The following is a 21,344-nucleotide window of genomic DNA, read 5'->3' as shown; positions in this document are numbered from 1 at the left end:
GGAGAGACGCGTGGTGCCCCGGTGTTTGGTGCCTGGTGCCTGGTGTGCCTTACTGGTCCTGGTTTGAGACTTTTCGAATCATCAGAGAGTCCGAGAGTCTATCTTGGAAAGTTCGGAAGGCTGAGTTGAGTTGTCGCCTAGTCCCCCAGCCAGTGTAGTTAAATTAAAACGTTCGGCGATCCTCAGATTGGATTTGGAGTCGGGGATTCTCCGAACGAGTCAATGACGGTGCGGACAGCGGGTAAGGTTGATTCTGGTCCGTTGGATCCTGGCTGGATGGCGGAGATCCTGCCGCTTGGGGGAAATGATGCCTGAGTGTTTGTTTGATGTATGATATAACTCAATACATCCTCGTATTTGCACTCCGCATTGTTTTGAAGTTTTGTTGCATTTCGCTTATCAATACAATTTGCTTACGGTGTCAGACCTCTAGCTATTTAACGTGCATTGACTGTACTTGGAAAGTCGGAAATGGTATCACTGCTAATAGGCAGCAATTGAAACAAGAGTAATAACATAAAATGTTGTTGATCTATCATTCGCTATCCGACTGCAAATCCTCATCGTCGACAGGAAACGTCAGGAGTGCCGCGATACCTCCCAGCCCATCAAGCCTCTTCCCACTCTCATGCTCAGAGCTTAGGACCCGTACATCACCCCCTTCGTCATCTCGCACACGATCTACAAGTGAAACCCACCGCTTCCTCTCCGCCACATCCTGGGACCGGAATAGTCTGTTTGAGATGATGAGCACCCCGCCGCCACGGCCCACAGCGCCCTGATCAACGGCATGCTCGACCTCGCGCGGCCCGTATGTAGCCCTGTTAGTCTCCTTACGTAGTTGCTCGTTGAAGTCATCCATTAGCTTCGTTTCACGCGCGTGCTTGGTTTCGCTGAGGAGTGCTTTAACTGTGGGCGATTGGAGAACTTCTGTTAGGGAGTGGAGGTAGCCTGAGGCGGAGTGGACGACGACGACAGATGAGAGGAGACGTTTGAGCGCTGGGGTTGTTGTGTTTGCAACGGATTGGATGTGCTTTTGGAAAGCGGCTGCGACGAAGCCGGGAGAAGCGAGGAGGACAGGGCGGACGGCGTCGTTAGTCGTCATTGATGTAGAACTAGTGTTGAATTCCATGTGGCGGAGGAGAGTGTCGAGGGTTGTTTGGTAGAATTTCGTCATGGTCTGTTGTTAGTTAGCACTAAAGAAAACCCATAGATGTGATTTTTTGTTCCTTGGTGTATAGGGATCAATGTACCTTATCATGATCACTCCCGCCAGCCCTCTTCCTCGGAACAGACATCTCAATCTTCTGCTTCAATACCGTCCGGAACTGCCCAATGAAGCAGATGTGTGCTATTCCCTCTTGCATAACGACGGCTATGGCCTCCGCTCTCCGATTCCCACCCTCGTCAACTGCATCCTTCAACGCCTCGACGGCAACACTATCCCACCCGCTCCCCTCATTATCCGGGCCAGACCCCTTCTCTAACGTAAACTGCCGATTGAGCTCTAGATCAAGTGTATGATACTGTCCAATCTTCGTATGCGGCGTCTCATTCACAATCTGCCCGCTAACGTGAAGCTGGGAGTTTTGAGGGTCAAAGTCGAGGTTCTTGACTCGGATTTCGAGGGTGAGTCGGACGCGCGAAGAGCTCGTTGAGCCCGTTGATGCAGCGGTTGTTGTTACGCGACGAATGGCGGTTGCATACAGGAGATCACCGGGGACTATGAGGTTGTATGCGTGCCACTGGTAGTATCACACTGGTGAGAGGAGTTGCTGGGGCTGTCCTAGCGGGGTGACATACCATGTCTTCAGGCTCTTCGGGGATAAGAGAAACGCTGCCGGCGCCGCCATATTCGATTTTGTTTTTGACGAGGCGCATCGCGGTGATTTGATTTATATGATCAAGGGGAGGTATATGAGTAATTGGCCAAGTGTTGTTGAATCTGGGGAAGGGTTTTGTCTTCAATCACAACTCCGATAATTCTGATGACGATTGCAGGCCTCAGGCAACAAAAGTGCGGGACATGTCCTGAAAAGGCTTAGTTCTTCAATCCACTTATCGATAAGGGTGGGTCACCATCCACCGAACGGACAATCACGTGCCAGGTCATGCTTGCGCTTTTATTTACCTCTAGCAATCAGCAGTAGTAAATGTTTCCAGGCAACCGCAAGGCAGGCCTCACTGCCTTCATTTCATTGCCCTATCTTTATCTTCCCAGAATTTATACCCCACCTACTCGATGTCTACCCTCTACACCATCTACCCGACATAGAATCCGCTGTCCTTTTCAACATAACAATGCCCGATCAACCACGAGTGATTCTTGAAAAGTCTCGCACTGTCCGCCGTCGATATCAGCGCAGCAACCAACGGTTCCAATTTACGGCATCCCAAATCGCACGGATCGAGCGCGAGCAAGAGCGAGAACGTCGAGCACAGAAGCTCCGGGATAAGGAGAAGCGGCGCATTCAGGAGAAGAAGAAGAAAGCGGAGAAGGAGGCAAAGGCTCGCGAGGAACGAATCCGATCTGGTATCCCGGATCCCAATGCAGCTTCTGTACCTGCAAGTCAACCACTGCTTTTCAATTTTATAAAGAAGACGCCATCTGTTCAGCCTGAAAGCCAGGAAAGCAAAGAGCAGGTCGACACCGGTAGTGGTAGTGGCAGTGGCAATGGCAGCGAGACGGAGGTAGCGACTGAGTTCGAAGATGAGGACCCGAGCTTGGAAGATGAGGAGCTGGACGGTATGTTTATTGCTCTTGGTGAGGCCGAGGTGCCTACGGATGCGAATGCCGAGGGGCCCGGTCTAAATGTCAAAGGAAAGGATGAGGACGAATTCTCTGAATGCTCCGCCTTCTACGATGAGGATATTATCAAATATTCCGGGGCTGCTTTGGAAGAACAGGTATCAGTTGCAACAGTCTTGAGCGGTGATTCCTTCCAAGACGATACGGCAATCCTCCTAGAAGAGTTTGCACCCGAATTTGACCCAGGGGCCAGCTTTGATCAAGAATTGGCTCAGCTGGATGCGACTTGAACGCCGGGGATATATATATATATGTATATTCACACCAAAACATGAGAGGCATAGTATATCCGAGTGCGATATCCAACCTCATGCATGCTTTCCGATCCGTCGGGGCAGTGCGGGTGGGCTTCGGATAGAGAACACCTCCATGACCCGTCGGGTTAGACGGCGAGCTGTCGGTGATATATTGAAACTTCACTATCCCGATCATCCGACGGATGAAGAGGCAGCAGACGAAATTAATGGGATTGCGGTGAAGCTGCCGAAATAGTCGCCTGCTTCGATGGGTTGGCGATCGGAAGGAGAGCTGTGGTTCGGTGGGGATGACGTCGGTACTTGGTATCTTATCTTAGCGGCCTCGATTGTTTGGCTCCAACACCCCGCAACTCTCATCTTGACATCTTCAAGCTGGTAAACATTCACCTGAACCAAACCCCCCCAAGATGCCATTCATTTCAGTCAATAACCACCAACTACATTATGCAGACTCCCATCCCGACGGAGCTCCTGCGGGCGGACTCACATTCTTTTTCATCCACGGCTTAGGCTCCTCACAGAACTACTACTTACCGGTTCTCCCATTCCTGACTCCAAAGCATCGTTGTATCACTGCGGACACCTACGGTTCCGGCCGCTCTCCGTACACAGACCAATCTGTATCTATCGGATCCATCGCCGCAGATGTGATCGCAGTACTCGATGCATTGAACGTTCCTCAAGCCGTGGTGGTTGGCCACTCTATGGGCGGACTGGTCGTCACCCTCTTAGGTTCGGAGCATGCAGACCGTGTGAAAGGGATTGTCGCAATTGGGCCAACTCATCCAACTGAGACTCTGCATTCAGTGATGTCAAAACGCAGTGAAACCGCGGCACAAGGTAAGATCTTTCGGGGGGAAACTAAGGTGGCTGCTAACAACAACAGGCGGCATGGAGTCACTAGCGAACAGCATTCCATACCAGGCCACTGGATCCGCAGCCTCCCATCTAGCTCGTTCGTTCATCCGCGAACTCGTCCTCGGACAGAACCCGAAGGGATATGCGGCGCTGTGCCAGGCCATCGCCAACGCGCCCATTATCGATTACTCATTGATAAAAGTACCATTCTTACTGATTGCTGGGGAGGAAGACAAGTCGGCTAGCATGGAAGGATGTCAGTACATATTTGATAATTTGTCAAGTAAGAACAAGAGGATGGAGGTGTTGAAAGAGGTTGGACACTGGCATTGTATTGAGGCGCCAGACTCGGTTGGAACTGCGATTTCCGAGTTTGTTGGGCAGAGCTACTGAATAGTATACTATAAATGGAACAAGCCTCTCTCCCACCTGGACTCCGTCCCTACGCACGCACTTCGCTGTCGTACTGCTGTCAATCATACGAGCTTCGATGGTGGCGGATAGTGACGGGCGCTGATTGGTCGAGTGTGCTCTTATCCGACATCCGAACAGTCGGATCGCGATCAAGAAACATCCACTCCATGTCGGAAGCAAGAACCTCGCCTTGCAGTCATACGACCAGCAAGCTTCCGACTTAAGAACCGCACGTAAGTGCGGGGTCTCTTTCCAGAATGAGGAGTCTGGGGTGTGTCGCGAATTACACGCTTTTCCATTGGCAGATGCTCCTACCAAAGATCAAGCTCCCTATATAAAAGCACTCCGACGCTTCCATCATGGAGCGGCCAGTCATCTTTCTCATTTCTCCTCTCATTCCCCTTCTATAATATACCATAAATCTTAAGATTTAGACAGGGACAGCAATAAAAATGGCCACCCACCGCTTCGACCCCAATTTCACAGACAATGTCGTCAGCGCGATGGGCGACAATGTCAACCCGCGGTTCCGACAGCTCATGTCATCGTTGATCCGACATGTACATGATTTTGCACGCGACAATGAACTTACCGTTGACGAGTGGATGGCCGGTGTGCAGCTCTTGAATTGGGCGGGGCAGATGAGCAATGCGAAGCGCAATGAGGGGCAGTTGGTTTGCGACGTTATCGGACTTGAGTCGTATGTTCCTCTTCAAACCCCGTTTCAGAGCGGTCCCGGACCATTGCTAATCCTAGAATATAGACTCGTCGACGAAATCACATTTAAGCTTGCCGATGAAGCCGCCGATGCCCCGACCGCAACTGCAATTCTAGGACCCTTCTTCCGCGCCGACACACCTTTCCGCTCAAACGGGGAGAACATTGTCAAGACCGTCCCGAAAGACGGTAAGGGCGAGATCGCATTCATGAACGGTCGGGTTATGGACTTTGAGACGAAGAAGCCGCTCGTTGGTGCGGTGGTTGAGGTGTGGCAGGCTTCCACGAATGGGTTGTATGAGCAGCAGGACCCCGAGCAGGAGGAGTTCAACCTCCGAGGGAAGTTCAAGACGGACGAGAATGGATTCTACTCGTTTTACTGTCTGCGACCGACGCCATACCCTGTTCCCGATGATGGGCCTGCGGGGAAGTTGTTGAAGCTCATGGATAGACATCCATTCCGCCCGGCGCATATTCATATTATCGTATGTTAATCATCGTCTTTCCCATCCGGGGGTTTTAATCGGACATGGTACTGATGCTGGTACAGGCAACATACGATGGCTACAGGCCGCTGACAACCCAAATTTTCGACCGCAAGGACCCGTACCTGACGAACGACTCGGTCTTCGCGGTGAAGGATTCGCTAATCGTTGATTTTGTTGAGCGCAAGGGCGACTCTCAAGCTGGAATTGAGCTGAACTACGATGTGAAATTGGTCGCGGACGAGTCGAAGACTAACGGGGCTTGATTTCCTGGGACGTCGGAGCTTGTTTGTTTCGTTGTATATAGCTTATGTTTGTGATACCTGGGAATTTATCCATTGTTGATGTGGTAACTCAAGTTCGTTTTCTCAAGAACCCTAACTAACTCATCCTTTTATGTTGCCCGATGTCCTCAGTCTCATTCTCCCAGCGTTCCCTAATTGTCCCCAGGGAGAGGATTCTTGAATTTGAGACCAGGTTCGATATTGAACGAGTACAGATTAGCAAGATAAAGTGGGCCAGCGCCTTTAGAGCTACCTAGCAGGCTAGCTATGCTGCACAGGCCAGTGCTTATTTATCTCCTCCCATGCAACTTCGGATTCCCTTTCTTGGTCAAGTGCTCCGGTAGGGCATGGATTTCCTTTCCGTGCTCCCAAATCTTCCCGAACCCTTTCCTCCGCTCAATGACAACATTGAAAACGTCCAATGGAATCACCTTCTCGCCGTTTTCACCAACCGACGAGTTTGAGCCTATATCCATCCCCTCGGATAGAATAACTCCATTCTCACTCCTCCAGAACGGACACCCGGCCTCCAGTGCTTTCCGAATATCAATGTAAATCAAAACCTGCGCATCCCTGCGCATTCCGGATATGACTTGGCCGTTGGAACCAGGGCTAGAACCCGCACCACCTCCTTCGCCCTTGCTAGCGATATCGGCCAGCGCATCCGGTAGCGTGGGACCCGTCGCAAAATGTATATGGTTCCTGCCCATACATTTTAATCCGCCAGAGGCCAGGATCAGCGGCCATGTCGAATGAAACGTCCCATGCACAACAGTGTCGGGTAATTTATCTGGCTCATCAAGTGTGAGTTTCTCAAGTAGCCCGGACTCGGCCTGGACTGATTTAATGCTGTGGCCTTGCGTTGCGCGGATGAGGTAATGTGATGGCTTTAGGTCTGTTTTTGAGGCTGCAAGAGCTGCTGCAGTCGCGGTTTCGCTTTGATTGGATTCGGTTGCAGCTTCTTCTGCCGCGATTGAAGAGTCTTGGTTTGCTGTTGGAGGTTCGTCTGTAGAGGAAGAAGCGGAGGGGAGGTAAAACAGAGCGAAGCGCTTTTTATCTGATGTTTCGACAGCGTTTATGATTTCGGCGAAGGTGACCTTTTGTGATTTGAGCTTCTGCCATGCGAGCTGTTTTTTTTTTTCCGTAGGTATCATCGATTAGCTTGATTATTCAATTTGTGGTAGCTTGGGAAGGAAGAGAGGGCATACCACGTCTGCGACATTCGCGTAGCCGTCGGAGTTGATCTTAAGCCCTTCGCGCTCTGCGGCATGCCGAAGGAGGAGACTCAGTGCTTTTGAGATTGTTACCTCGCGACTTGCGGGTTTCTTTTCGCGGCCCCCGCCGCGATGATTTGGTTTCGGCATTCTGCTGAGGATGTGGTAGTGGTTCGAGGGGTTATGCGGGGGTCGGCGGAGAATTTGTCGGGGACGGAAAGCGAGCTGATGCGACAAGCCCGCTGGGAGGAGGGGGACTTTATAGGTGAGTCTGAGTAGGAAGGGAATTTTGGAGGATGGTGAATGTCAACGGGAGATTAAAAGTGTGTGAGCTTGTGGTGAGTCAGTGGTTTGTGAGTGTGTATGAGTGAGAGTTGGTCAGACCTGAGAGTCATCAGCCAAAAATTCCATGACTCGATCTCGAATCCGATCAGCGTCAATCCACATTCCTCCTCAGCAAGTCGCTCTTTACAGTCTTTACAGCTCTCGGGTATGTTTCTTGTGCTAATTAGCAGGGAAATGAAATTCATGAAATAATATCAGTCAAGTATGTCAATGCAAATGAATCTATGGGTATTATCGGTCACAAATACAACTACACCCCGCAACTGGACAGACCTTATGTCTGCCAAACCATTCCCTCGCATGATGCGCATGGAAGCCGTGGTTACAATTAATACAGAAAACAATAAACCGTCGCATTATCTCTCCTTCGGAAATTTTGCCGTGTTCTGTTCCTGTCTCTGCCGCCACGCACGCCTTGGACATTGGATCAGGGGATCCCAACCAGAGCGTGCAGACACCACATCGGGGCATATGTCGTCCGCAGCGTGGACAGATAGTCCCTGACATGGCGGCTGTGCCTAGCGGGTTGCCTGGGGTAGGGTGGACGACTTCCCCACCGGCGGATGGGGATAGTTGGGAGGAGGCATCGTGCTGCGTCAGTGGTCGTGTGCAGTAGTTGCATGTTAAGCTGACTTGTTGACGCGGGGGCTCGATGAGTCGGCGCCCGTCCCAGGTGGCCGCGAATTTGCGGGATCCGACGTCGAACCGGGCGCGTTCGATTTGTAGTTTCCATGAGTTGATTTGCCAGCGGTATGCTTCTCGCCAGGTCTCGAAGCGGTGTTTGTTCGCGGCCGTGTTGACGAACCGCGGCACTGTGTGGCTCATTGCAAGTACAGGGGTTTGGACATCGTTAAATTTGTTGATATAGGACTGGAATAAATCCATCGCGGAGTGGCCAAGCCCAGTGAGGACAATGCCCTCGATGTTGCCTTGTTGGACAGCTCGCTTTGTAGCTTCGGTTAGGTAAGTAGTGAGGTCGTCGTCCGGAAGCCAGCGCAAAGCGACTTCGACACGGTATTTCAGGGGAAGGGTAGATTCATGGATAACAGAGAGCCAGTCACCTTTGCTGACGAGCGCAATTATCGCGCGTGCATACGGGTCAGTAAGCTCCCTTGCAATCTCCGCACAGGTTTCTTCCCAGTCAGGGTCTGCCTTGCCTTTCGAAGCGCCGGCAATTGCCATCGCGAGAAGCTTATGCGCCTGCGTAGGCGTGTGGCTTCGTAGGGCTAGATATGCTAACTTGGGCTCGTCTTGGAAGACCGCTAGAGCGGCTGCCTTCGTGTGCTGACTCTCAGCAGACAAGGTCTTGACGAGCTCTTCGAGTTCACGATACGACTGAGCTGCACCACATATCCGTAGCCCGAGACGTCTTTGCTCTGAGTAACGTGTTTGTAGGGTTTCAATAGTGGGCAGGCTAAGTTTTTCCTGCACTAAATCTACAATGGTATCGTTGATATCTGGGTAGTGCGCGGGGCTTGAACCTAGCAACCGTGGTTCAAAGCTCGGCCCTATACAGAAAAGGTTAGTCTTCTCACTTGAAGTCCTGCTGTACACCTCTAGAGACTGAAAGCCTACCTAAATCTCCTGTCCAGACATCAAATACACCCAAATAATTCAAGTCCAGGTTGTTCATCACCATTGAGTCATTCGAAGAATCAATACGAGCCCCTAATTAATTAGTATAAGACTTCACCTAGCCTAGTTTGTAAGCACTTACGCTCGATCCAGTCCCAGAAATGCTGCAATGATGGGTCATCCGCAAGTAGTTGTTTATTCCGCTTTTCATTGAAAAGATATCCTTCCTTACATCGTAGCCTGTTCACCGTCAAGAGAGTCAATGCTTCTTCTGCGGTCAAAGGACTACCCAGAGTCCCAACATATAACATGCGCTCTCGTTCCTCCCTGCTGGAAAGATGTTGCCCGGTGTTATCTCGGATTGTACGACTTTGACCTGATGCATCCTGCTCATCCTGTCTTTTCAAAGCGCGGTCTCGTATATTTTTCGCTACCCTCCCGATGTTGGAGTCTTCAGTTCCAACAGGCTGAAGAGACTTGAAGTTGCAGTCCTCATCAGGACCACCGCATACCAGCGTCCCTTGGGAAGATAGCCGCACCGGAGGGGGAGGAGGTTTGACGGTGACAATCTTAATCTGGTTGTCTGCAGATAGGGTCAGAGCACTCGACTCATTGGAGCTGCTCATGTTGAGGAAATCAAACGACACCACTCGTTCGGACTCCTCGTACCCACGAGAAGGGTGGTCAAAAGGAGTAAATACATCACGAACCGACTTGGTGTAAATCTGTTCCGGATAATTGCTGGCAGAGTTCTGTCCGAGCGTTCGGTCGATCGGAGAGCGGTATTCTTCAGCCACATATTCTTTGACAATGTTGTATGTTTTCAGATGGCCATTGCTTGAAAGCACTCCTAAGCAGCCCCGCTTCGTCCTTGAAAACCGGAGACTCCAGATCGCCGACTTAGGGGCAGTCACGTTCTTGAATTCAAGCGCTGACTCCATCTGGCCATTCTCAAGATGAGCTGCAGCGGCAGAAAGACGGGCCCCAACCCGCCGATCCCAAATGCAAATAGTAGAATCATTAGAAGTCAACCCCGATGCAATATAATTCTCATCGAGCCAATCAATAGCAAGGTTGTGCACACATCGCGTCGGAAACTGCAGCGATGGAAGCCCAGGCCCCTCTACGCTAGTTAGCAAGCCAAGCTAGCACCGATGGCCCGGTTTCTCCAAGAAAAGAAACATACCTCTCAAGTCATAAATTCTCACAAACTGCCCCTTAACCCCGGTAACCAGCGTATCGGGCTGGTCTCTAAAGAATTTCACACTGGTTATGGGCTCCGAGCTCGCAAGCTTCCTCAACGGCTCAACATGTCCCTTCGTTGCCCTCGTCGCCAGCCGTTGATTAACATCCCAAACATTCAGGCAAAAGTCATTCCGGACCCTATCCAGCCCCGCCGCTAGCAGGCCATGGGTGCTAAATGAAACCGCATTGCAGTACCGCTGGTGCCTCACAGGGAAAGAGAACGATTCCTGCGAGTCGTCGCCCTCACGCATGCGCAGGATCGTTGCATCGCCGGACGACTGCCCTACCGCAACTAGAGATTCGTCGAAGGGCGACCAGTCGAAGGCCCGGAAGACTGGGACCTTGGTATGTGTAGAGAGGACTTCATGACCTAGGATTTGGCTGGTCTTGTCGAAGGAGGTGACTTTGCACAAGCGGAATGCTTTGCCTGATACATCGACGGACAGGAAGCGCTGCTCTGCTTTGGTGGAGGATGGGGACCAGCGAATGGCTCTATCCATTTTTGCTCTTCGTTTCGTTCCAATGAGCTTATATCTTGTCTAGTGGTGGGCCTTGGACAAAGAACTCCGTATCAGACCCATTCGGGTGGCTGGTATTCCCCGGGTTCTGGGCGCGCAATCAAGCAGTGACGCGCATGTTGCAATTGCGATCTATGCAAGGCACGGCAGAAGCACTACGGAGACTGGTTTGGCTGCGCAGCACTTACAGCAAGCTGCCTGACAAGCAATATGTTGAACTCGAAACGTGCAATTAGATATATGAAGCTCAGACAAGGTCGGACTCGGAACGTGATAGCGGGCGAGTGATCGTCGACCCATTGATTCCAATCTCCGCTCCGCTCGCTCGGCCCGACGATGTTCCACGCTTTTTTGTCGAGACTATTTTCTCATGCAGTCAAGCAAGCAATCTTCTATACAATTCAAGAGATCTTAAATATTCCGGTATTAGGTAAACAACTTTGCGTCAATACCGATCTCTTTCAAGAACAAACACACCCACCAACCAAAATGCCTAAAGACTTCGACCCCAAACACCCCAAGCGCAAAACACCCTACTCAAAGCCAAAACCCAAGTCCTCTCAACCCCAAGAGCGTGAAGAAAAACAATATCCCTCCGTGAACGACCTCAAACGCCGCATCCGCGATGTCAAGCGCCTTCTTGCTAAACCCGATCTCCCCGCCGATAAGCGCATCATCCAGGAGCGTGCGCTGTCCGGCTATGAGAAGGAATTGGCGGATGAGGAGAGAAGGCGAGAGCGGTCGAAGATGATTAAGAAGTACCATTTTGTTCGGTTCTTGGGTACGGCATTTGTCACATTCGTTCCTTTTTTATCTTCTTTTTCTTTCTTTTACCATGTTATGTGATGCTAACTCTCATTCGCTACAGACCGCAAAACGGCCACGAAGGAAGTCAACAAACTTACACGGAAACGCGGTGAGCTAGCAAACACCACAGACGAGAGTACCGACGAGGGAACGAGGAAGAAGAATCTGGAGAAACTCGATGCTCGACTGCGCATCGCTAGAGTGAACCTGAACTACACCATCTACTACCCGCTCACGGAAAAGTATATCTCGATATACGCGGAGAAGAAGAAGGGGAAAGAGGATGGGCAAGATGAGGGCGGAGATCAGGATATGGAAGAAGAAGAACAAGAGAGGCATGGAGAGGATGGGTTGAGCGCTAGTGCTACGGCAGAGAAGCTGGCTATGTGGCGCACTGTTGAGAAATGTATGGAGGATGGGACTCTTGATCTTCTTCGGGAGGGACAGCTTGGGCCGAATGGCGAAACGGACTCTGGAGAGAAGGACAAGGCGGAGAGTTCTAAATCTCGTTCGAAGAATGCTATTGAGAAGAAGGCTGGTGTTAAGAAAGCAGTTGTCAAGGCGAGCAAAACTGAAACCCGGAAAGGGAAAGGCACGAAACACCGTGCCCCAACCCCAGCTGATGAGGATGATGAGAGCGATGGTGGTTTCTTCGAGATGTAGATTGATTCGGCGCATCCATTCTACGTTCGCCATGTGCACTGTTTATGCCTATGTACTCATGCATCTCAGGAGTCTTGTCTGTCTGTCGATATTTAAGCATTACATGCGCCATTTGGAGCTTGACAATTTATCGGATACCCAAATAGATACTTTGCAATTCATTCTTCTTCTACTATAGCTAGTTGGGCGGTAAACATAAATCCTACTAATAAATATGGACCAAATGTCAGGCCAGACCGTGCTGGAACTGATACAGTGGTTGCAGAAACATGGCCAAATCAAACTCCAACTTCTCCAGCCCCTTCTAAGGTAAACATGACATAAGGAGATCGAAAAAAAGAAGAAAGAAACAAAAAGGGAGAGTTGTATGTCGCCTGATACGGCGCGCCAGTCATATCATAATATCAGTCATCAAAAGGGGGGGAAATCCGTCGAATTCGAATCCCCGCGAACCCATCGGTATTCTTTTTCAGCATACCCATTGTTTGGTTTGGGCAAGAGTGATGGTCTCATCATGACCAGCATTCAGTGAGACAGCCCTGCACCTTGCCAGGGCAGCAAACCGTGCATAGGTAGAGCATGTATGGACCAAGTAAATCGGCGCACAAAAGGTCGTACCTTTGTATCTTGTGCGCTATGTATCTAATCCATTTACATGACGGCACAGCTTCCGCCACTCCGCGCTCGTCTTCTTCCAAGCATAGATCCAAGACCATACGGTTCATACTCATCGTCATCTTCGTTGTAAATGCGTTCTGCTTCCGCTGCCCGACGACGTCGTCTTCTTGCACCCGCACCAGCAATGCCCGCTTCTTCATTGGCGACCATGTAGTCGAACCACTTCTTGTCGAGTCGGTTGGCGGCCCCGAGGTCACCACGCAGGACACGCTTTGTGTGCTCCTCCACGGTCATCTGCCAGAGATAGAAGCACTTAAGTTGGATGATGTGGTTTGGGTAAACCGTGGGCGGCGGCGGGGGCGTGATTGAGGATGCGATTATGGGCGACGATGATCCGGAAGCTGCACTCGTGTTGTTTAGGACTTGGGTGGCCATGGAGACCGCGTCAGGTACTTTGTGTTGACGTGGCAGGTGGGCGTTGCTCGATAGGATGTGTCGTACACCAACCCAGGTCACGTTCGGACAGTCGAAGATAACCAGGCGCAGGCCTACCTGAGGTAGGTTCTCGTTGTAGCCGCGCTTCCGGACACGCGAGCTGGCTTCTAACAAAGTCAAGTCTGAGATTCGGGTATTGTCCATCTCGACGAATTGCAGAGACAAACAGTTCTTCATCACCTGCAGCATTCCTGGGTCACTCAGAGACTCGCAGTAACTGACGTTCAGGTGTTCAAGGAAAGGAGCACATGGGGAATTCGCAAGCTCGATAAGCGTCGTGTTGCTGAGATTCTCCAGCTCTTCTAGCTCAATGTGGGTGAGATTTGGCACTGTTTGAACGATGGGAATAATGGAATGGTCGGTCAATTCGGGACACCTTGAGAGATTGAGCCCTATTAGACGGGGAACATTATGCGCCAGTCTTTTCACTCCGCTATCAGTTAGGTTCGAGCATTGGTGAAGATCTAGGTGCTTGAGTTTCCGGGGCGGCACAATCGCTCGGTCTTCTAAAACATCCATCTCCGGGTTGACGCCGTGCAATAGGATTCCTAGGCTTTCATCGGTGATATCTGTCCGGCTGATAACTAGGCGCTCCAAGGTATTCCGCTTGAACAACTCGAGGGAAAGCTCCTCGTCATCAAACCCATGGATTTCGCTGGCCAGAAGATCTGTCAATATCGGGCAAGCCTTGACAACCTTCTTCAAGCCATTGGTGTTCATATTTGCACACCAAGAGACATTCAAGGTACAAAGCTGACGGCATGACTTTGCAATGATTTTCATCGCAGTGTTAGTCACACTATCCAACCCCGACACGTTGAGATATTGCAGCCGCTGGTTTCGGAGAAGAAAACAATGGATCGCAGTCTTGTCAATGCGACTTCCTTCGAGAGAAAAGTTTACGACATTCCGACACAAATCCGTGATTCTCTCGCTCTCAGTCTGTAATTTGTCTGATAGCTGGATACATCCCCGGAGATTCAAGTCCTTTACAAATGGACCACCCGCAATCAGTAGCTTCATGAGCGCATCAGGAGGAATTTGCTTGTAGTACTCCGCGGTGTCGACGGTAGACCACAGCTGCCCGTCAAAGCACATGGTATTCCACCATTTGCACACTCCGGAGCATCTGATGATCTCTTTCGGTGTGAGGTAGCTAAAGATGAGCATACCGAGCTCGATGGGCATCTTCCCCCAGAAATCGAACGTCTTCGGCTTCGCGAGAGCGGCAGTGTTTTCGAGCATACCAGATGCGAGTGGTGATCCTCTCGATCCTGGTCTCACTTCATTGGGTAGCGCAATCGTCTTTGATTGTGGACCATTTGCCGCATCTGAGACGAAACGGACCCGCGCATTCCCCTCATGCTCATCTGCGACATAAGACCCCGGGAGAACTGGAGTGGCAGGACTAACGTTCAGCCCACCATACAGCTGCGATGAGCTCCCATTACTTGAACAGGGAGCATACGGCGACTGTGAGAGTGAGACACATGATAGAGAAGCACCAGGTCGGTGATAAGTGGTGGAGGCAGATCGGGAGCGGTTGCGCCGGGTTAATGACGGTGTCGATGAAATTCGCTGGAGACTCTGCAGTAACTTGTGTCGTCCTTTCACCTTACGAGGCCGATCGAGTGGAATCTGATCGGCTGATGAGGAAGGGCTCGCTGAGGTTGGAGCCTCGGGGAATGGCACGATCTCTGGGTCTACTGTCGCCATTGTTGACAGGGGTGGTGTTGTCTTTTCGGAGAGCGCGGGGAAAGAAAAGTCTCGGTGGATAATCGAATTATCACGCCTAGACCAAGATGCAGACAAGAGAGTTTTCGAAAAAATGCAGTCAGCGACGAGCGCGGAAACCCGCAAAGACGGAGGTCTCAGAGAGTCATAGTCAAGATCCGAAATCAACGGAAGATAAGGCGCCAAACTCCAGCTGCAAACACAGACAACAACAGAAAATAGATAGAAGAATGAACACAAGAACAGGAATTACGAGCAGAGGAGCGAAAAGATAAGAGATGACGAAAGGTGAAAAGAAGGTGTGCAATGCCGGGGGGTCACCCGGAAGAAGGCGTCAAGCGACTGCGACGGGACGGTTAACGGTTGGCGGTTGACAGTCTGGCGAAGGTGGTGTTTAGTTCTCGGCGAAAGGCTGTCACAATCGTACCATGGGACTCGTTCCGCGTAACATCCGACCAAGATACGGAGGAGAGAACAAGCCAAGATGATGAATACCTAGATGGGCGGTGTTCGAGAAACAGCAAACGAAGCCCAGGAGCCAGAGTGAGACGCGAGAAGACGCAAAGGGATACCGAGAGACAGAACAGCCGGTAAGGAGAAAGAAGAAAAGAAGACGGTTGGGGACAAGCTGCAGGTGGGTTGGACTGTGAAGTGGAAAGTGGAGGAGAGGGCCTGTCTGAGAGTCGCAGGCTCGCAGTTCGGGCCACTCGGTCAGACGACTGCGGAACGGAAATGGATCTCAGATTCAAAGTCCAGAATCGGTGTCCAGGCTGAGGTGGCTCGAAGTTAGTTGCCAGTCTCCCCTTTGTCAGAGTTCAATAATTCGCCCGAATTATTGGAATGCTGCACCGACTGAATGAATGATGCATTGGAATTGGAACAATGGAGCAGTCGACACCACCCCACACCTTATCTTCGTTATCGATAGCGAGTCACCCCACCCGCCTTCACCACCCTGCTCTGCCTTCACCACCCTCCTCTGAGTAGGAGAGTACAGCTTAAATCTTTCCACCTACCACAGAATAGAAAGAACCCGAGCCTGCATCGTCAGCGTGCTCTCTCCTCTGTTCAACGAAGCGGCCACGTTAGCCTTCGCTAAGCACAACCAGAATAACAACAGGCCCAGAAACCGCGCATCACGTGATAGTCCACAAATCGCCCACCCATCCCCCCTTCGACGCCTAAAAAAACGTCTTCTTCCTCCGTTCCTGGGCTACTGGGCCATTCAGACCGGTCAGACCGGTCAGACCATGGTCCACCGGGCCGCCTAAGTCTTTGCCACCGCAGCGGCGCTGATGTCTTGATATATTGACGAGTCAGATCAAGGGGGAACTTGGCTCTCCAGGCCCCGAATGGCGATTGGAGAAGACCCGGTGGGTTCAGGCCTCAGAAATGTCGCCAACGGGGCAACGGAGAAACAGCGGAGTTGGTCCGACCCCTTTGCCATCCAAGAGGAAAACGTGGATTCAAGAATGAGAGAAAGGCAATTAAATTGCCCGACCTTTGGAGGCTTGTGGACCTGGCATTGTCGCATTTTGTATCCCCGCTTCACCCCGCACTTTAGGTGGGATTATCGCAGTGCCTTGACTGTACTACTACAGAGTACTAACTACTAGTAGTAAGATAGTGTGTGGTCTAGACGTGTATCCATTATCCCGGCTAGTTCAACGGTCCCGCCCGAAAATTCGCTGGCCATCGGGGCTCAATGAGGGATCTTCATTGCAGAATAATCCAATACAGACACATGCCTCTGTAACCAAATAAAATAGTTCGAGCTATATCACGGGGTATCTCGCTATCTCCTGCCCTCTATATCAATCAATACTAGTCTTTTTTTGCTTTGTCCTCATCGAACACTCAAGGGGAAAACGAAAAGGACGAATAAAAATAGGAGAAAGATAGGTGACGGCAATGTACTAGGCTTTCGACCCCAATTTGCTGTAAAAGAAAAAGCCACCGTTGTCTTACATCCGTCATGATAACCATATTCTTGTCGGGTCGTTTCTGGTCGTAATGCATTGAAGAATGCAAGAGGCATTATTGTTATATTTGTTGTTGTTATGCGTAAAATAGGTGGTATGGATATGTAGAAGAATTTTCGTGGACTCGGATTTGTCATATCATGTCCAGTATATATGTTCCCTTGTTGATGCAGTCGCCTTATCCAAAACAAACCCCGCGGACATCAGGGCGTTTCAGCTGTCGGCCATCCATGGGTGCTCCATGACTTCGCCTATTGTTAAGCGGTTGTCCACGTCACGATCAAGCATTCCCCTGATCAAGTCGATGCAGTCCTCTGAGAACGGTATAAACGGGACTCGAAGGGGATGATCCAGAATTTCGTCGATGTTGTAAAAGGGGTTCTCCTTGTACACGATCGTGTACAAGAGAATACCGAGAGCCCAAATATCTTGTTCCTTTCCTCGATATGACTTGCCCTGGAGAACTTCGGGCGCGGCATAATCTGTAGAGCATGATTAGCTTTGAGCAGGTATCAGGTGTGCTCGTTATCTTACCTATCGTTCCAACAAAGACATCAAATGGCCCATTCTTTATATAGGCCGCGCTTCCGAAATCGATCAGCTTGATTTTACCTTCTCCATCCAGGATCACGTTCTCATCCTTGATGTCTCGGTGGACGACTAAGGCTTTCGTGTGCAAGTGGTGGATCGCGCTGACAACTTGCTTAAAGATATTCCGACATTCCTGCTCGTCCATGTTGGTTTTCAATTCAATATAGTCGAAGAGATCCATGCCGGGAAGTCCGTGCGGTAGCATCTCAATATAATAGTTGACATCGTCTTCGAAGAATCCTTCCATCTCCACAATGTTTGGATGCTTCAAGCCGTCTCTCCGCAAGTAATCCAAAACGTGAATCTCTAATGGAACCGTACCGAGGCGGCGATCACGGGTCCATGTGTCAACAAGAATTCTCTTTTTCGTCACGTATTTGAGCACAACTTTCTTCGCGGGGCTCTTCTTCAGGCGGACAAGTTTAACCTCACCATAGGCCCCTTGGCCCATCTCCTCAAGGATCACATAGTCCGAAATGGTACGCTTGCTCTCCTTAGCGTTAGCTGGTCTCACCTCCGGCATCGGCTGGATGGGCTTGTCTGTGAGTGGTTCAGATGCGGCTTGGCTGAGTTGCTGGCTCAGAGTTGAAGTCGGCGCCCTCGATCTCTCTGGAACTGTAAGTCGAGGGGCTGTGGTCATCGCTGGCGTGGGCCTAGGTGTCGGAACCTCAGACGAACTTTCCATCTGCGAAGGTTCTTCATGTTGCGGCGACGGTGGGCGTGCTGCCGGGCCATGAGAGTGAATGTTTCTTGAGTAGGTGACCCATAACGCATATACAAGTTCCGTTACCGTGACAGCGTTTTCGGAGCTATCATCAGGCTCATTCTCGCGGTCGGTCTTTTTCTCGCGTTGCTTCGGAAATATTGACCCGCTCTTTACAACGCGCAACTGGACATCCACGGCAATAGTAGATCCATCGCGGTGCTTAGCAGTGATACCAGCAGGCTCTAGAAAGACCGATGCGACATTAGCTTTTCCATCACGCAGCATCGACAAGGTTCGTGCCCTTCGGAAGCTGAGCTCCGGAATGACGACGCCATCTACCAGAGGCACATTTTCTTCGTCGGAGATCACGTATAGGAAGTCGTCAAATCCCGGTATGAGGTCGGTGATATCCAGTCCCTCAGGGCGTTCGTAACCAAACAACACAGACGAGAAGACGGAGTTCGAGCTAATGATTTTTAAGCTCGAGGATGACAGAACCATGATGCCAGCAACATGTGGGAAAGTAGATATCCGAAGAGAGTTCGAGTCTCCATCTCTGGCAACCGCAGTGGGTATGCAAATTGCTCCCGAAGTAGCCGCCGCGAAGTATTTGATCTCGGCAACCTCGGTCAGGCCCCTCTCAACTGGGGCCTCGAGACAACTTGAAGGGAGGTGAGGAAAAAGCTTTGTGAGATGTCGGCCAGCCTCAACCACCCCATGACCCCAAACCTTGTCGATTGCGCCACGGGTAGCGGTAATATTCCACGTCTCGTCGCAGGAAATATAGGCGACGTCTTCCTGGATCTCTTCTAGAACCCATATGAGACCGCCACGTTTTTCCATTACCCAGATACTCGCAGAGCCCTTTGTGCCATTGCGTTTTTGAATGGGAACTACATCACCGCATAATAGAACACCGCGTGATTTAGTGGCGGGGTGGTTGAGTTGTCTCGCAGTGTAAGCACTTGAACCGTAGCCGTCGTCGGTTTGAGCTCTCCGTGAAACCCGGGCTCGTGAAGGGGGTTTACTGAGCAACTGCGCGGTAACACCATTACCCATTCCCATGGACCTTTGTGCAGTGGGTTTCATACGGGGCTTATCTGGCGACGCCCGAACTTTCGCAGCAGTGTTGGTGATGGGGTCCCGCAGTTTGGACTCGAGCCACTCCCGTCTGTCCTCTTGTACAACCTCTAGAATACTCAGCTTGCGTACTTCTGCCTGTGTAACACCAAATACAAGACATGATAAGTCGTTTGCCGCTAGAATGGTCCAGGGTGCCTTGGATTCAGTCCGAAAAACGGCCTGCGAAACCGGGTTCCATTTGCTGCTATGGGTGTGCAAGGTAGGAGTCGGAAAGACAGATCCAATGGTCGATGTGCTAAGCGGGGAAAAGGGGTCTGTAGCCGTATATGGTTGTGCTAAAGTGTCTATCAGTTGCCGCTGTGGTGTAATTGAAGAACTGACGTCCGTGAATGTACGTTTTAAGCTTACGCGCCTGGATGAAGGAGCGGGCTTTAACCCTTTCCTCTCGGGAGGCAGCTGCTGACTCGAGGTTAATTGTGAATGCGCTGGCGGCTGCACAGCCTCCTTAACTTCAGGCAAGGGTTGATGGTGCTCCATAAATTGCTTTTCAAAAACATTCTCGCTCCCCACGTCTGCTGGGCCGGTCATGGCCCCCAGGGAGGACCCTGAAATGGTGGACTGGGATAAAAGATCTGCCATGGCCTGCGTGTCCGTATCACCACGCATACGAGATTGAGGAGCACCAACAGTGCTGCTGGAACCCCATTTGAAACGGTCACGCATAAAATCTATAGACCTTTTCAAGATGTTCTGGCGGTTGTGTAATAGCTCCTCGGATTGTTGCGCGAACGAAAAAGAATGGAGTGATTCTGATGGGAATCGATGAAGGTCTTCCAACGTATTCACATCTTGACTGGATGCAACAGCCATGGAATTGGCTCTCGACGATGAAAGGGAGCGCGGTGAAGGAGAGAGAGTCCGAGGACTAAGAGCGCCGCCTATAGAAGAGGCAGACATGTTCGGGAGTGTAAAGACCCGAGAGGGCGGCTGCGAGCGGATACGATCTAGACCGGATGGGCCAAGTCCATGTTCATGCTGTTCAAGAAGTGGAGACCTAGGGGGAGTATAAAATAATTGTTTTCAGTTTTGATTGTCCACTTGTACAACGGTATCATGTTGCAGGCAAATGCAAGGGGAAGCTGCCGTTGGCGATTTACCCACCTTGGGAAGGAATCAATTCCACTTGTAGGAGTTCCAACCGGGTATTTTGATGGATCAACCTGGTTGCCCGAGACATCTGTCATAAAGGAATCATCCTCTGGTGATTCTGAGAGAGGGCCCAATGGGGACGATAAAGGACTTGGTTCGCCTGGAATTTACGATATCATTAGCACCAAGTTCGTCTCATCCAAATCGCGGAATATGCAATGTGGTGGCTAGAAATTCGACTTTGAAATCAACGAGCAGGTGAAAATGCAAGCTTTATGCAAAGAAAACGAGGCGGGCAATGTTTCTTTTCATCCCTTCCTTTTCCAATCCAATCTACACTGTAAGTTCCTTTTTTTTTTTAAGGTATCCCCGCTCCGGTACACGACCCCACGGTATTTGTCTCCCGTCGCAATGAAAAAATGGGAGTCCCAAGGAAAGAATGGCGGCGTCAGACTAACCATCAGGATTATATGAAGCAGACCCCATAATTTGCCAAGCGATCAACGGCCCTGTGGCCAGTACCAGTCGGGCCGTTCGAGAGCGTGTGCTTTAGACGGCGCAATGTCGGGTACAAGGCGAATGCAAGCTCAAGAAATGACGATATCGTGCTACATGAGACGGCCAAATATCATTGAGGGGCGGTGGCCGTGGACATAGGAAATCGTTCCTCTCGCGTTTTCGCCGAGCAGTTTCGTTTTGACGAGTAGATGCAGACGGTCGATCCTGCGTCCGGGTAGGCAAGGGAGTCGAAAGGGCGACCTGACGTGGTCGGAGGGGTTCGATTGAAAAGGGGAG

At 50.9% G+C, this 21,344-nt stretch overlaps 8 protein-coding genes across 8 annotated transcripts; 3 read left to right on the top strand and 5 right to left on the bottom strand.

Annotated features, from left to right (window-relative positions):
• Positions 1–422: 422 nt before the first annotated feature.
• Positions 423–1,927, bottom strand: ASPVEDRAFT_43033 (putative translation factor pelota). Its single transcript, XM_040812740.1, has 3 exons — positions 1,804–1,927; positions 1,254–1,745; positions 423–1,180 (listed from the first exon to the last, which is right to left on the bottom strand). Exons 1-3 carry the CDS (start codon positions 1,879–1,881, stop codon positions 536–538), a joined length of 1,215 nt encoding a protein of 404 aa, XP_040669323.1. The 5' UTR covers positions 1,882–1,927; the 3' UTR covers positions 423–535.
• Positions 1,928–2,301: 374 nt separating this feature from the next.
• On the top strand, positions 2,302–4,317 carry ASPVEDRAFT_53937 (alpha/beta fold hydrolase; the record flags this gene model as incomplete). The annotated part of the gene is made up of 4 exons (XM_040814861.1): positions 2,302–2,972; positions 3,148–3,152; positions 3,439–3,906; positions 3,953–4,317. The coding sequence occupies 4 exons, from the start codon at positions 2,302–2,304 to the stop codon at positions 4,315–4,317; spliced, it is 1,509 nt and encodes a 502-aa protein (XP_040669322.1).
• A 473-nt stretch (positions 4,318–4,790) lies between these two features.
• On the top strand, positions 4,791–5,806 carry ASPVEDRAFT_133614 (intradiol ring-cleavage dioxygenase; the record flags this gene model as incomplete). Its single annotated transcript, XM_040807051.1, has 3 exons — positions 4,791–5,038; positions 5,102–5,540; positions 5,606–5,806. The coding sequence occupies 3 exons, from the start codon at positions 4,791–4,793 to the stop codon at positions 5,804–5,806; spliced, it is 888 nt and encodes a 295-aa protein (XP_040669321.1).
• Positions 5,807–6,114: 308 nt separating this feature from the next.
• On the bottom strand, positions 6,115–7,188 carry ASPVEDRAFT_134693 (tRNA 2'-phosphotransferase; the record flags this gene model as incomplete). The annotated part of the gene is made up of 2 exons (XM_040807158.1): positions 6,115–6,951; positions 7,033–7,188. The coding sequence occupies 2 exons, from the start codon at positions 7,186–7,188 to the stop codon at positions 6,115–6,117; spliced, it is 993 nt and encodes a 330-aa protein (XP_040669320.1).
• A 354-nt stretch (positions 7,189–7,542) lies between these two features.
• Positions 7,543–10,984, bottom strand: ASPVEDRAFT_43030 (uncharacterized protein). The gene is made up of 4 exons (XM_040812739.1): positions 10,145–10,984; positions 9,101–10,081; positions 8,959–9,051; positions 7,543–8,891 (listed from the first exon to the last, which is right to left on the bottom strand). Exons 1-4 carry the CDS (start codon positions 10,701–10,703, stop codon positions 7,615–7,617), a joined length of 2,910 nt encoding a protein of 969 aa, XP_040669319.1. The 5' UTR covers positions 10,704–10,984; the 3' UTR covers positions 7,543–7,614.
• Positions 10,985–11,096: 112 nt separating this feature from the next.
• ASPVEDRAFT_737722 (Efg1 domain-containing protein) lies at positions 11,097–12,517 on the top strand. Its single transcript, XM_040816221.1, has 2 exons — positions 11,097–11,502; positions 11,590–12,517. The coding sequence occupies exons 1-2, from the start codon at positions 11,211–11,213 to the stop codon at positions 12,189–12,191; spliced, it is 894 nt and encodes a 297-aa protein (XP_040669318.1). The 5' UTR covers positions 11,097–11,210; the 3' UTR covers positions 12,192–12,517.
• Positions 12,518–12,842: 325 nt separating this feature from the next.
• Positions 12,843–15,020, bottom strand: ASPVEDRAFT_85001 (F-box domain protein; the record flags this gene model as incomplete). The annotated part of the gene is made up of 1 exon (XM_040817638.1): positions 12,843–15,020. The coding sequence occupies one exon, from the start codon at positions 15,018–15,020 to the stop codon at positions 12,843–12,845; it is 2,178 nt and encodes a 725-aa protein (XP_040669317.1).
• A 2,213-nt stretch (positions 15,021–17,233) lies between these two features.
• On the bottom strand, positions 17,234–20,644 carry ASPVEDRAFT_30068 (uncharacterized protein; the record flags this gene model as incomplete). The annotated part of the gene is made up of 3 exons (XM_040810312.1): positions 17,234–17,502; positions 17,555–20,454; positions 20,562–20,644. 3 exons carry the CDS (start codon positions 20,642–20,644, stop codon positions 17,234–17,236), a joined length of 3,252 nt encoding a protein of 1,083 aa, XP_040669316.1.
• Between the last annotated feature and the right edge of the window lie 700 nt (positions 20,645–21,344).

Source organism: Aspergillus versicolor, assembly GCF_001890125.1.
Source record: "Aspergillus versicolor CBS 583.65 unplaced genomic scaffold ASPVEscaffold_6, whole genome shotgun sequence".
NCBI classification, from domain to species: domain Eukaryota; kingdom Fungi; phylum Ascomycota; class Eurotiomycetes; order Eurotiales; family Aspergillaceae; genus Aspergillus; species Aspergillus versicolor.
The sequence above is the reverse complement of the archived record's forward strand: the minus strand, read 5'-3'. Positions and strand labels throughout refer to the sequence as shown.

Bases quoted from the DNA above. Each gene is read 5' to 3' on its own strand.
- ASPVEDRAFT_43033 (XM_040812740.1), bottom strand. From the start codon at position 1,881: ATGCGCCTCGTCAAAAACAAAATCGAATATGGCGGCGCCGGCAGCGTT. The intron at 1,746-1,803 runs GTATGTCACCCC...TGATACTACCAG, and splicing joins CCGAAGAGCCTGAAGACATG to TGGCACGCATACAACCTCAT. The intron at 1,181-1,253 runs GTACATTGATCC...AACTAACAACAG, and splicing joins GCGGGAGTGATCATGATAAG to ACCATGACGAAATTCTACCA.
- ASPVEDRAFT_43030 (XM_040812739.1), bottom strand. From the start codon at position 10,703: ATGGATAGAGCCATTCGCTGGTCCCCATCCTCCACCAAAGCAGAGCAG. The intron at 10,082-10,144 runs GTATGTTTCTTT...TAACTAGCGTAG, and splicing joins GAGAATTTATGACTTGAGAG to AGGGGCCTGGGCTTCCATCG. The intron at 9,052-9,100 runs GTAAGTGCTTAC...CTAATTAATTAG, and splicing joins TTTCTGGGACTGGATCGAGC to GGGCTCGTATTGATTCTTCG.
- ASPVEDRAFT_737722 (XM_040816221.1), top strand. From the start codon at position 11,211: ATGCCTAAAGACTTCGACCCCAAACACCCCAAGCGCAAAACACCCTAC. The intron at 11,503-11,589 runs GTACGGCATTTG...CATTCGCTACAG, and splicing joins CCATTTTGTTCGGTTCTTGG to ACCGCAAAACGGCCACGAAG.